This window comes from Triturus cristatus, chromosome 5_1, assembly GCF_964204655.1.
Source record: "Triturus cristatus chromosome 5_1, aTriCri1.1, whole genome shotgun sequence".
Lineage (NCBI taxonomy): Eukaryota > Metazoa > Chordata > Amphibia > Caudata > Salamandridae > Triturus > Triturus cristatus.
The window spans coordinates 802,758,565-802,771,823 of NC_140587.1; the positions used below are offsets into that span (position 1 = coordinate 802,758,565).

The following is a 13,259-nucleotide window of genomic DNA, read 5'->3' on the forward strand; positions in this document are numbered from 1 at the left end:
GTATCCCAATAAACCAAGCCACATACAATCATTCACTTAATCAAATCACCAGAACATTACACCACCACTACCAAAGGCCAAGTGCTAAGAAAATATACATATATTTTATTGAATATTAAAAAACATTTAAAAAGAATAAAAACACGATGTGGCAAATATATGCCACAAATTTTTAAAACAAAGAAATTAGTACAGTACTGGGAGAACCTGCAAGAAAAATAGTTTCTAATCATGTAGACAGGTCAATACATCAGACCAGGTTCATTATTCTGACATTTGATTTTCGTGCAGTTAACTTGATTTTCAAGCAATAAGCTTAACATTAATAACAAATGTCATACAAAGTCTACAGTAGGCCTGTTAACAGAAAGCGTTGACGCATTTCGGTGGGTATTGCCGCTTAAACACCACCTTCTTCAGGACAAAGCACGATATCTCCCAGAACACAATATGAATCTGTTCTGAATCCAGGATATCTGAACAGTGTCAGCTACAGGTATCCTTTTGTAGCCACGTATGGATGGGTTAACGAACCTCACTCAGAATTAATCACACCTATTGTTTTCGGTAAAGTTTTCTCCAAGACTTGCAATTCTTGAGTTGAGTATGGCCAATAAATACTTATTTCAAATGAATTCAAGGGCCCAAATTAGAAACCCCTTCTCGTCTCCTTTATTATGGGGTTTAAAGATGTAGTATGTTTCCCTTGAATATCAATTTCTTGTCCTAGCAGATCACAATTGATCTTCTCGGGATTCCCGGTTGCGGAGGCGTTTCCTATCCCGTATATGTTTGCCACACGAGAAGATCAGTTGTGATCTGCTAGGACAATAAATTGATATTCGAGTTCTTCAGGACTTCCTGGTCTAAATCAGTTTGCAGCCCTCCTCTGGGGAGGGATTGCTTGGATATCTATTTTAAGGTATGGAATCTGCAGCTAGAAGTCTCTTATCAGATGAACAAGTTACTTACTCAGTTATTAAACAGCTTACCACACATTTGGAAAGCCATGGACTCCTTGATCCATCGCAATCAGGGTTTAGAGCTGCACATAGTACCGAAACATTAGTAGTAGAGGTAGTTAATAACATCAGGCTGGCTTTGGATAACAGGAAATCAGCCATGCTAGTCTTTCTGGATCTGTCAGCCGCTTTGACACCATCTCCCATAGCATTCTAGAACAACGACTCTGGGAGGTGGGAGTCGGTGGAAGGGCCCTCGACTGGTTCAAGAACTATCTCATGACCCGAACAACAACAGTCCAAATAGGTACTCTGGCCTCATGTAGTCTGGCTGTAAGCATAGGAGTTCCACAGGGTTCCATCTTGAGTCCTATGCTTTTCAACCTCTATGTAACACCTTTGGCCAGGGTAATCAAGTCCTACGGCTTTGAGGTTGTGTCCTACGCTGACAACACTCCGCTGTTAATTACGTTTGGCCCTGACCACATAGATACAATGACCTGTTTTAAAAAGTTTATGATCCATATTAAGAGCTGGATGTGTAACAACTGAGGGTGGGTGAAATTTGCGTAGTCGCGCTAAGCAAAGCTCTGCGAAGCAGTAAAAAATCTCCGCGAGCACGCAGAGTTCTGCGAAGACGCGGAATTCCGCCCGTTCGCGATGCGTTTTTCCTATTCGCGAATGCTGTTTGCGTGCTCGGGGGGATATCTCGCGAACTTGCTTATGCGGTCGCCAATTGGCGCAGCCATCTTCTTTTACTTGTCCTGCCCGCTCGCGGTGCGCGTTTCCAGTTCGCGAATGCGGGCGCGTCCGAATGACGTGATCACGGTCGCACACTCTTGCGGGATTGCGCGGCAGGCTACCAAAATCTCGTGGCACACGCAAGCGGATCAGAAAACTCGTCGACGAACGCAGGGAACCCGGTAAGTCGCTCCCGCGTGCGCAAACACGCATTTTGAAAGCGCGAACAAGGGAAAAATTCAGCAACGCCGCGGATCGCAGAATTTTTGGCAACTCCTCGTTCTCCACGGAACGCAGAATTGCCCAAATTCCGTGAGCGGAACGGAATTTACCGCCCAGGCCTAGTAGCAACCACTTACAGCCTAATGGAAGCAAGACGGAGGGGAGCTGCGGGACGGGATGGGAGGGGATGGGGGGAGAGATGGGGGGGGACTAGGTGAGGAGAGTACACCCAGAAGTCGGTCTATACTGCTGTTGCTGGTTTTGAGTTTTGTTTGTTTTTATCTATAACATCTGTGCACTTTTCCCAAGCCGAATGACCTGAAAAGACTCTGTACAATGCATCAATGGAACCTCATCACTAATGTACGGTGGCTTTTATCCTTGATGGCATGAACTACCTGTCGAGGTTCAGCTTGTAACGGAGTCAACAATGTCATCGACATGTATGTTTGATCTATCCCTGCTCAACCGTAATGTCTATTTGATATTGATGGATGGTTCAATGTATGGTTGGCTTTTATATGATGTATATTGTCTTTCATGAAGATGTAAATTTTAAAATTAATAAAAACCGATTTAAACAAAAAAATTGAAGCAAGACGGAGATCATTCTGTTTGGGAAAGCTGATGAGTACTGGTCTAGCTACTGGTGGCCCCAAACCCTAGGCCCATGTCCATCACCCAAACAAGTAGTGCGTAACTTCGGAATAACAATTGACAATAAGTTGTCAATGAAAAATCATGTAAACCAGGTAATAGGCACCTGTTATGGGATTTAGCGGAAACTACGCAAAATCTTCCAATGGATTCCAATTGAATCCAGAAAACCGTTGGTACTGGGGCTTATTGTAAGTCGTATGGACTTTGGTAATGCATTATTAACCTCTATAAATGAAGACCTCCACTCAAAACTTCGGATCTTGCAGAACACCGCTGCTAGACTTATCTTAAATCTCCCTTCTAGAGCCCCATCGGCTCCAAGCCTGAGAACTCTTCATTGGCTTCCGGTAAAAAAGAGCAGTCGCTTTAAAATTCTATGTCTTGCCCATAAGAGCCTACATGGAACCGGACTAAGCTACTTAGCTAAGAAATTGAATTGGTATCATCCAAGCAGACTACTAAGATCCGGCACCAAATAGCTCCTTACCCCGCGACGAATTCGCACAGCAGGAAATGGTGGTCGATCTTTTTTTTATTTCTTGCACCCGCCCTCTGGAATAGCTCCCGCCCCAGCTTTTATCTATCTCTAATCACAAGCACTTCCACAAGGAATTAAAAACCTAGTTATTCACCCATTAATAACGCTGTTACACTAGATCGTCATCCCATAAGGAGCCTCCGTAAGCGCCATGAGACCTTTTTGGTGATTTGTGCGCTCAATAAGTTCCTTTGACTTTGACATACCTTCGGTAACGCCTTATCTGGTATAGACTCTATCCAGCCGTAGGTTCCTTAGCGACCCACCAGTCCTCCCAGCTCTGAAAACGGATTTCCCTGTGTAGGGTGACCCTTTTGAGGTCCCTAGTGCCGGAACACTGGTAGATCAGCAGACTTTGTGGCTCTGTGTTTCTGGCGCACAAATGTCACGAAAAGTAACTGTCAGTGCGCTGAGGTGGCACCTATATAGACCAGCGCACATCACTTCCGGTGCAGATGACACAAAGCCAACTGATGCCTCCTACCGGTGTGCAGGGGTACTGCTTGGAAAGTTTCTGGATTCTGTCTGACGAATGGAGAATATTCTTAGGTAAGGAATCTGCGGCTAGATGGAAACTCTAGCGGTATGGTATTACTGAAGGTACGTAACTTGTTCTTCTTGAGGTAGTATTAAAGTATCTTTTATTTTAAAATAACTCAGACTTTACATTCCCTTATTTAATAATACTTTGACAGTCATTAAGTTCTGGACCTCAAATTAAAATTCACATCAACTCTTTTGAGGAAGGTCATGATTGGTCCAGGCAGTTACCCCTAGAGTCATGGAGGCATGAAAAAAAGCCTTCTGCAGAAGATACAGTAGCGACTGTCCTGCTTAGCAGGCACCCACATCACTCTCACCTATGATACTGCTAGGTTGTCTGTGTGACTCCAAGGATCAGTCCTCATTTTTCCATCAACAACTCTGATCAAGGGAATGTTTCTTTTTTATATTTATTTGCTACCATCATACAATTTCAACCATATGTTTTCTTTCAGTAAATTCTTGGATTCGTAATTATATTTAGAAGGGGCGCATATCTGCAAAACGTATTTACTTGAATTGTTGAAATCACTTCGATTACATCCATGAAAACATAAAAAATACATTAAAAGACAGTCTTACAAGTGTTCCCTAAGAAGCGCGTGATAATTTATCTAATTGTATTACCCTTTGAAGGGAAGGTTTCTAACCTTTTATAAGGAATTGTTCAGAGACATAGTACATACAAGGTCTGTGTGCAACTAGAAAGGCCCTGTGGGTGCCTACCATAAAAACAAGGCTCAGAAATTACGGTGATGGACCTGTAAAGTGCCTTTGTCGCAATATGTATGTTCTTTTTTGAAACAGGTAAGCCATTTTCTTGAATTCGAATATATGAAATCTTTAACTAGATTTGATAAATTTTAAACTTATGTATTTGATAATCATAACTTCTTTCAATTTTTTTTATTAATGCAATGTTTAGGTTAACTGGACACCAAAGATTAATCGAGAACAACTAGTACAGGGACTTTTACCGGATGTGAAAGTTCCAATATCTGTCAGTGATGTACGTTACTGTCAAGTTTCCTTCCAAGATGACCATGTGTCTTTGGAGAGTGCTTTTACAATCAAGTATGTTGGCCTTTATTTATCTGACTGTTGTTTGTGTTTTATGTACATGCTTCCTGAAAAACAGTTTGAGGTTGCTGCGGAGTTGGTCAGCAAAGCAGCTTTGCTCTGAAAATATTGTTGCTAGATCAGAACTTGGTTCTGATTGGTAGGAATCTTTGATTCACTGTGAAATCTAAGAAAAAATAAAATTATGACTCAAAGTAAACGTTAGCGTTTGTAATAATTTCAATATAATTTCCCTCTTCCTTGACACAAAGAAAACTGAGTGTGGCTGGTAGATATGGCACAAAATTCACTTTGGATTAAAATGAAGACATGAAATGAAAACATGGAAATTAATTTGCATAGTTCTTATTTCTCATTTTCTTTTTTCAATAATTTTGTTAAACATTACATTACTACATACTTAAACGGCAGGAGAACATACAATTATATTTTCATCATAGCAGTGTTGCAGTTTGGTGTTGCAGGTGACCATTCCAGTCCCATCATGGTATGGTCTGGTACCGAAAAATAATTTTGAGCAAATAAAAAAATTATATTTTTAGCCATTGTGCCTGGTACAAATAAATAAAGGTTCATCCACCTGAATTCTTTCCTAGAAAGATTTTGGGTAATCATTCAAGTGGGGGAGGGACAAAGAAAAAGGGTTATTTCGAAAACATTGATTGCCAGGTTAATTCACATAGGAAATTTTGGAAAGAGATACAGAAAAAAACAACTGAACTAAATGATACCAAATTTGGCAGAAAATTTGAACTTTACTCAGAGAGCATGCTGTTTGTTATTTGGTGGAAATCTCTTCACCCGTTTTCGAGAAATTCCCATTTAAATAGGAACTCTGGATGGTCATGAAGGAGTTAAAAAGTTAGGTATGTCTAGATGCTTGGTGCCCCAGTGGTCCCACAGTATCAAACATTAAAACTATAGGACTTTCCGATTGGTCGAGATAGCTTTTCTCCCATCGGCCTTTTTGGTACAACAGGACCAGTAGTAGTTCCATTGTACAGAGAGATCTGATTGGCGTGCCACTACTTGGAGAAAAACAAAAATGTTGTGGCTGCCATTACCGGACTCTGATACTCTGTCCCCTTGTCCTGAAGTTAAAACATTAGATATAAGGAGGCAGGGTAGGGACACCCTGACCCTCTTACACTGGTCGGGGCGACCCAGAGTCGCTGGTACCAAGGTACTCTTGTGGGACCTAGCGCGATGAGGTACTGCAGGGAACCGGTGCTCAAGCTTCTTCCCCTTGGCACTGCAGGACTGTGCAAGCTTGCATGGTCCCACTGTACCACAGGGAGGAAGGTTGAGCCTATTGTACCGTGAAATAATAAATAAATAAAATGTGGAGGGGCGAAGGCTGTGTGCAGTGAGTGGTTGGCCACTTGCAGCAGGTGGGGTGGAGTGTCTGGCCAGAGGCCAGACCCTGTGGCCATCCTTCTACTGTGCACGACCTTGCATGGTCAGCTTGTTGCCCTGGCTCACCTTCCTCCTCCCCTGTATGGTCCATTGTGCTAGCCCTGCCCATGCACGCATGCCTTCTTTGATCGGCTTTCTCCCTATGCCTTTCCCCTCTGTTCACTATGTGCGTGCCACTTGCCCCCTCCTGCCTGTCTCCGTGGTTCGGTTCCTGTCCCTACCATTCATGCTTTTCCTCTATGGTCACTTTGCTCCCCCTGCACCTACCTCGTCCCACAGCCCTCACTTCTCTACATGCTTGCCCCTGTCCCTTTCCTCCTGCCCTTCATGGTCTGTTGTGCTGCCCATGCTAGCCTGCTTGTCAGCTTGCTGCTCCTGCTCTGGGCTTCATAACCTGTTATGCCTTTTCCCTAACCCTTTGACTGTGGAATGCAGTGGTTGGTGCTTAGTCGGGTGTGGAGACGGGTTGTAAGCCCACTAGATACCAGGGACTGCATTTATGAAGTATTTGTTCTGAGGTGGGGGCGTGCCTCTACAGCATGGACCATTGTATCCCCCCCACCCGACCCTGGGGCCCAGTACACTTTGTCCTCCTGTCCCACCCAGTGGGTGGATGGGGGTATTCACCTGTATCTGCCCCCCACCCTCCCTCTGAGGAGGCCACTAGAGTCCAGGGATTTCAAAATGATGCCAAAGCAAATTGATGGGGCGGCCTACCCTGGCATCGAGCCATACCACTGTCCCAGTAAGGTGAAATAATGTGTTTCTGCTCCTGTAGGTTCAGATAGGAGATGGAAGGCTTGTCCAAGTTGGGGTGGTTGCTCCAAATCTGTCCCGGAAGTGGGGTGTAGAAAGCCCACTAGACACCAGAGATGTTCCATTTGAGGCAAAGAAAAGGGTGCTAGTGTCACACACTGAGATTAGGCCTTACTGCAACCCCAGAAGGGATGATCCAGTATTTTAGCCTCCCTGGGGAGCAGAGATGAAGTTTGCCCCTGGTCGTCAGCAGAAAGCCTACTGGATGGCAGGACTAGTTTTTTATAAAATAATCATGTGGGTCTGGCCCATAAAGACATTATGCATCATCCTCACCCCTAAAGCCTCTGTGTTCTTTCTGCTCGCTAAAAACATACTTTCTACTCAAATATCCGTGCAGAAAGGTTCTGCAATCTGTGGGGATCTACAAATTTCTTACCACCCACAGATCCCACTCGTCTCCAGAGAACAATGGTACCCCACTTGTGTGGATCAATGGGAGTCTGACATAAGAACTCCTGTTGACCTTGGTTTGACCTGTTCTTGTCGTGGGCAATAGACCCAGCCACACAAGTGGGGCAGCGTTTTTATCAACTTCTTCCTCCTGAAGGAAAAGTTCAAAATGCTCACTTTGGCCCAGATCCTTTCTACCCTGGAGACTGGAAGGCAGCGTTGGACTTGCAGGACGCTTATTTCCATATCGCCGTCCTGCCTGCCCACAGACATTACTTATGGTACACGGTGGGCCACAAGCACTTTCATTTTACTGTGCTCCCCTTTGGGCTTACCAGTGCCCCTCGGGTGTTGACAAAAGTGATGGAGATGGTCTGGGCAGATCAGAGATGCCAGTCTACCGCTATCTCGATGACGGGCTGTAGAATGCGGCTCGAAGGCACACCTGACTCCCTCTCAGAAGCTCCCATTCATTGGAGCATTTTTGAACTCAGTGCAGTTTCGGGCCTACTCTCCCGAGCAGCAAGTCCGGAATATTCGGGCTATGATAGCGATATTTCAGCATCTGCTGGCTCTGCAGAGGGAACTGAAGTTCCAGTGTGCGCAGCATCAGGGGAATCTTTCCGACCACGTCCAGATCTTGGAGGAAACTGCACACCAACTGCAGTGCAGTGGTCGCTAACAAACCAAGATTGGATCAAAGGCAGATCCTCTCCCTTCCCCAACCAGATTTGACAGTGGTGATGGATGCGTCACTCCTGGGATGGGGCAGCCACCTGGGAGAGGCGGAGATTAGAGACATCTGGTCTCTGGTGGAGTCCGGCGGTGTCTGGTCTCTATATCAACCTTTTGGATCGCTGGGCGATCAGACTGGCACTTAAGACGTTCCTTCCCTTTCTCAAAGGGACAGTGGTGCAGATGTTCACCAACACCACCACCACCATGTGGTATTGCAGCAAGCAGTACGGATGGGGTCGTGGACCATTAGTCAGGAGGCTCTCCGCCTTTCTATATGGCTGGAACATCAGGACAAAGCTGTGGTGGTTCACCACCTGGCAGGTTCTCTGAGCGACAGACCGAACCAACTCAGCCATCGGTGTCTGGTCGATCACGAATGGCGGAGGTGGTCAAGGTCACGTTCAGCGGTGGGGTGAGTCTTGGTTAGATCTTAACACGCAATGTTAGCAATATTGTGCCTTGGAGTTTCCAAGGCGGCACTGGCTCGGTGACGCTTTTCATCACAAGTGGAGCTTCAGTATCCTCTACGCCTTTCCGCCTATTCCACTCCTGGCCAGAGTGCTCAGTAAGATCAAGCACGACTGGACTCTTTATTCTTGTGGCTCCGGATTGGGCATAAAGAGCCAACCTTTTCAGCATACCAATCGATCCTCCGATCAGACTGCCCCTTCAGGAGGATCTTCTGTTGCAGAAGCAGGGGATGGTTCTTCACCCGAACCTGTCCAGCCTCCAACTCCTTGCATGGAGATTGAGTGCCGACAATGGACAGCTTTCAACCTTCCACCTGAAGTGTGTGATGTCATCTTTGCAACCAGGCATCTCTCCACCAAAATGGTTTTGTGGCATGTTGCACAGCAAAGGCTGTTGATCCCCTTTCTGCTCATCTATCGGCCTTCTTTGTTCAAATCTCCCATTGTTAATAGGTTTCTTAAGGGCCTTACTCGCTTGTTTCCTCCGTCTCCTTTCATAATGTCTCAATGGGATTTAAATCTGGTTTTGATTTTTGTTATGTGTTCTCCCTTCGAGCCTCTTCATAATTGCCCTCTCAGGCTTCTATCCCTTAAGACTGCTTTCCTCATTGCCATCAGATCTGCTCGCAGAGTTAGCAATCTCCAGGCTCTGTCTTCCAAGCCTTCCTATCTGTCTGGCCATCCTGATAAAGTGGTGCTTCGCACAAAAGCTTTGTTCCTCCCTTAAGTTGTCATACCCTTTTGTGTGGGACCAGCCATTACTCTGCCCACCTTTTACCATCCCCGCAACCCTCCAAGGAAGAGGTGAGACTCCACCGACTGGACCCAAAACATGCGTTCTCCTTTTATCTTGATTGTACCAATGACTTCCAGGTGGATGATGAACTCTTCATTGGTTATGTGGGTGGCAAGAAAGGTCGGGCAGTACAGAAAAGGACTCTATCTCGATGGGTTGTCCTCTGTATTAAATTGTGCTACGCATTGGCAAAGAAGGAACCTCCTTTAGAGTTACATGCTCACTCTACTAGAGCAACAGCGACAACCACTTCCTTATCATGCGGAGTCCCAGTCCTCGATATCTGTCAGGAAACAACATGGGCATCCCTGCACACATTTACCAGACACTACTGCCTGGGCAGTCCAGTCTGGAGGGACGGGTACTTTGCCAGTTCGCTCCTCCAGGACTTCCTTGTGTGATCGCAGTTCGCAGACCCTCCTCCGGGGTTGGTATTGCTGGGATATCTATTCAAAAGGTAAGGAATCTAAACCTGGAAGTCTCTATCTGATTAATAAATGACTTACCTTCGGTAATGATGTATCTGGTAGAGGCATATTCTAGTTGTAGATTCCTTAGCGCCCACCCATCCTCCCAGCCCTGCAAACTTATGGCTATAGATAGGGACTCCCCTAAAGGGCCCTAGTTTTGACGCACCAGTGGTCAGTCTCTCTCATGGCTCTGCGCTTCTGGCGTGGAAAGTCATGTTAAGAATTGACGTCAGCGCACCCGGGCAGTGTCTCTATAAAGGTCCTGCAATGCCATGTCCGGCATGCACGGAACCAATCGCCGCCACCTGCGGTCGCACAGGGGTACTGTTGATGAAAATTCTCCGGATCCAAACTAATGCCGGGGGGAAATTCAAAAGGTAAGAAATCTACAACTAGAATATGTCTCTACCAGATACATCGTTACCAAATGTAAGTAACTTATTCGTTTAGCCAAAGTTTGATATTTGCAAGGGCTTCTGGGTAAAAAGAAATCTGGTGAGTTCTACGCAAGGCACCCCAGCCTGGATTTCTTTAGGTGTCTAGTTTCAACCTGTGTATGTTTGCTAGGTTTCCCTAGGTGTTTGCTAAGCTATGACTCAAAATCCACAGCTACCCACATTGCTCAAAAAGGATCAGTTTTCAGTGGAAAAATGTGAGGTCTATGTTGCATTTTGGACACTGTTTTGGGCACTAGGTCTACCCACACAAGTGAGGTACCATTTTTATCAGAAGACTTGGAGGGATGCTGAAGAGTAGGAAATTTGTGGCTCCCCACAGGTTCCAGACATTTTGTTTGATGAAAATGTGTGTTTTCAGTCAAAGTTTTAGCTTGCAAAGGAGTATGATTAAGAAAACCCGGTAAGAGCCACACCCTGCTTTCCCCTAGGTGTCTAGTTATCAAAACTGTGCAGGTTTGTTATGTTTCCCTAAGTGCCAGCTGAGCTTGGGCCATCCAAGGTAATGCCTCTTTTTGTAAGGTCCCCCCCAATGTTTGGAATTGATGATGCTGTTTTTTTCGACTCTGAGAGTGCAATGATGCCCTCTAACCAGACCTCGGTGCCAGTGCTGTGACCTTAAAATGTATATGTTTGATTGACTTATACCCAGTTGGCATAAGCTAACTTTCCTGTAAGTCCCTAATATATGGTACTCAAGGCCTGCAAGTTAGAGGGTCACCCCAGGGATTGCAGCACTAAGTGTGCTACCCTGGAGGCAACAAAGGTAAAAGATGTCTCAGTCTGCCTCTATAGACTAGCAGGGCAATTTTAAAGCTGCTAATCTGACTTTTGCCTTGTAAAGCAATAGCAAAGTTTAATATTCCCTTTTTAATATATAGGTGTCACCCCTAAGGTAGGCCAATTGAGGTGAAACATGACATGTACTCTACATGTTTCAGTAGTAAAAACCCGAAATTGCCGGTTCGAGGCATGTGTACTGTAGATACACATTTTGTGCATAAGTCAGACATCTAGTGTTGGGTTCGGATGAGTACAAGTTGTTTATGTTCCAAGAAGTTTTCTTCAAGTCACAAGGCTGTACGACTCCTCTTGGTAGTACTACGCATGGTCGCCGACTCCATTGCCACATTGTTTTTAACCGCTGACAGGTTTGGATGTAATCTCTCACGCTTTGGTTCTTGACTTGTCTCTTCGGTTTGTGAGTAGATCTTCAGTCGACGGTATTGTCTCGATAGTGTAGTTATATTTCCATTCCGAGTCATTACCCTTTTGCATCGCAGGTCTTCGACTCGCCTTCTCGCCCTACGTCCCGTTCCCATCCAGGCCTCTTTCACTTCAATGACTTTATCAGACAATGACCTGCTAATGGAACGCACTCTGTTACATTTCTGTCCAAAGTATCTGAAAGAGACACGTTAGTGATAGATTCCTTACCTCAGAATATCCCCAGGCGTCAGACTGGATCCGGAAACATTTTTCGTCAGCAGTACCCCTGCACGTCGGTAGGTGGCGTAGTGCGTCTCCGCGTCAGTGGCTGGCGTCGTATGCGCCGAGATGATGTAACGGAGACTACTTAGGCGCCACCCATGCGCGCTGACATCAGTTCTTTATTTTTCCGCGCCAGTAAGCGCAGATCCGGTTAGAGCACCTACCTTAGTCACTTTTTGACTATCTTTTTGAGACTTTTTGTCTCCTGTAAGTTGTGTCTACTCTGGTGCACGTAGGGATGCCTGGTTTTAAGTCTTGTGGGGCCTGCCGTCACAATATGTTGGTGGCGGACCCCCACGATGTCTGTCTCTACTGCCTGGAGAGCGACCACGACTCCCGGTCCTGTATGGACAGTTTGGCCATGGCCCGAAGGCCTTGAGGGAGCAGTGACAGAAGCTGTTTGAGGTCCGGCACTCGTCCCCGCAACGTTCACGGTCCAGGGGCCGCTCCAGATACCGCTCGCGGGGCCACCATCATCGCTCCTCGGGCTCCAAGTCTTCACCCTCGGATTCAGGTGAGAGACGACACAAAAAGAAGTCGAAGAAACGTTATCTCTCTCCGACGTCCCCCCGTTGGTCCCTGGATGCGGACGAGGGGGACAGGGGTTCTGCCCCTGCGACTCCTTCGGAGCCCGAGAGTCCTGCAGCCTACCCACCTTACCTGGGTCTGTCGGTGACTCCCGCACAGGTGCAAGTCTTTCTTGCTACCATGGACTGCCTGTTTAGGCCTTGGGCTCCCGCTTCGGCCCCGGCGCCGCTGGATCCGGCGCCGCAGTGGGTGCCATTTGTTCCGCCCCTGCTCAGGTTCTCGGACAATTTTGCCCCTACCTGGGATCCGCATTGGGACACGGCACCGGTTTTCCTTCCCCGGTCCCTGCCGCTGCAGTCTGTCCCACATATGGCGGAGGTGGAGAACGACTGGGAGGGGTCCGAGGACCCTCTTGCTCGTCAGTTTGAGTCTGAGCAGGACTGGGCGGACAAGTTAGAGGAGGACGGCGGCCTTGATCTCTCCTCTGACCCGGGGTTTGCCTCTCCTCCGCCTACCATGGAGGAGGGCGCTTCGTACACGATGGTGCTCCGTCGGGCCGCTGAGGTCCTCCACCTTGATCTCCCTACAGTTGCCCTAAAGACTAATCTCTCCCCTGAAGGGCTCCAGACGGCGTCCACTTCGTCGGAGCCCCTGCTGCTATTTAATGACTCCCTCACTGACTTCTTACTGGGTACTTGGTTGCGGCCAGCCACAGGGGTCCCGGTGGACAAGAATGTCGCCAGGCGTCATCGCCTAGCGCCGGGTGACCCTGCCTTTCTGACCACTCATCCTACGCCCGAGAACCTGGTCATCCAAGCTTCGACGTTCCAGAGTGCCTTTCCCACGGCTCCGCCGGATAAGGACTCTAAGAAGCTGGAGCAGTTTGGCAAGCGGTTGTTCTCTTCGACCAGCTTAGGGCTGCGGTCGGTGAACACCGCAT

At 46.9% G+C, this 13,259-nt stretch overlaps 1 protein-coding gene across 1 annotated transcript in view; it reads left to right on the plus strand.

Annotated features, from left to right (window-relative positions):
* SMCHD1 (structural maintenance of chromosomes flexible hinge domain containing 1) overlaps window positions 1–13,259 on the plus strand; it is a 1,955,900-nt gene that overhangs the window by 771,123 nt on the left and 1,171,518 nt on the right. The window contains exon 26 of the mRNA XM_085605822.1: window positions 4,592–4,740. Within this exon, the coding sequence (XP_085461948.1) occupies window positions 4,592–4,740 (149 nt within the window). The remainder of the gene's footprint in view (window positions 1–4,591; window positions 4,741–13,259) is intronic.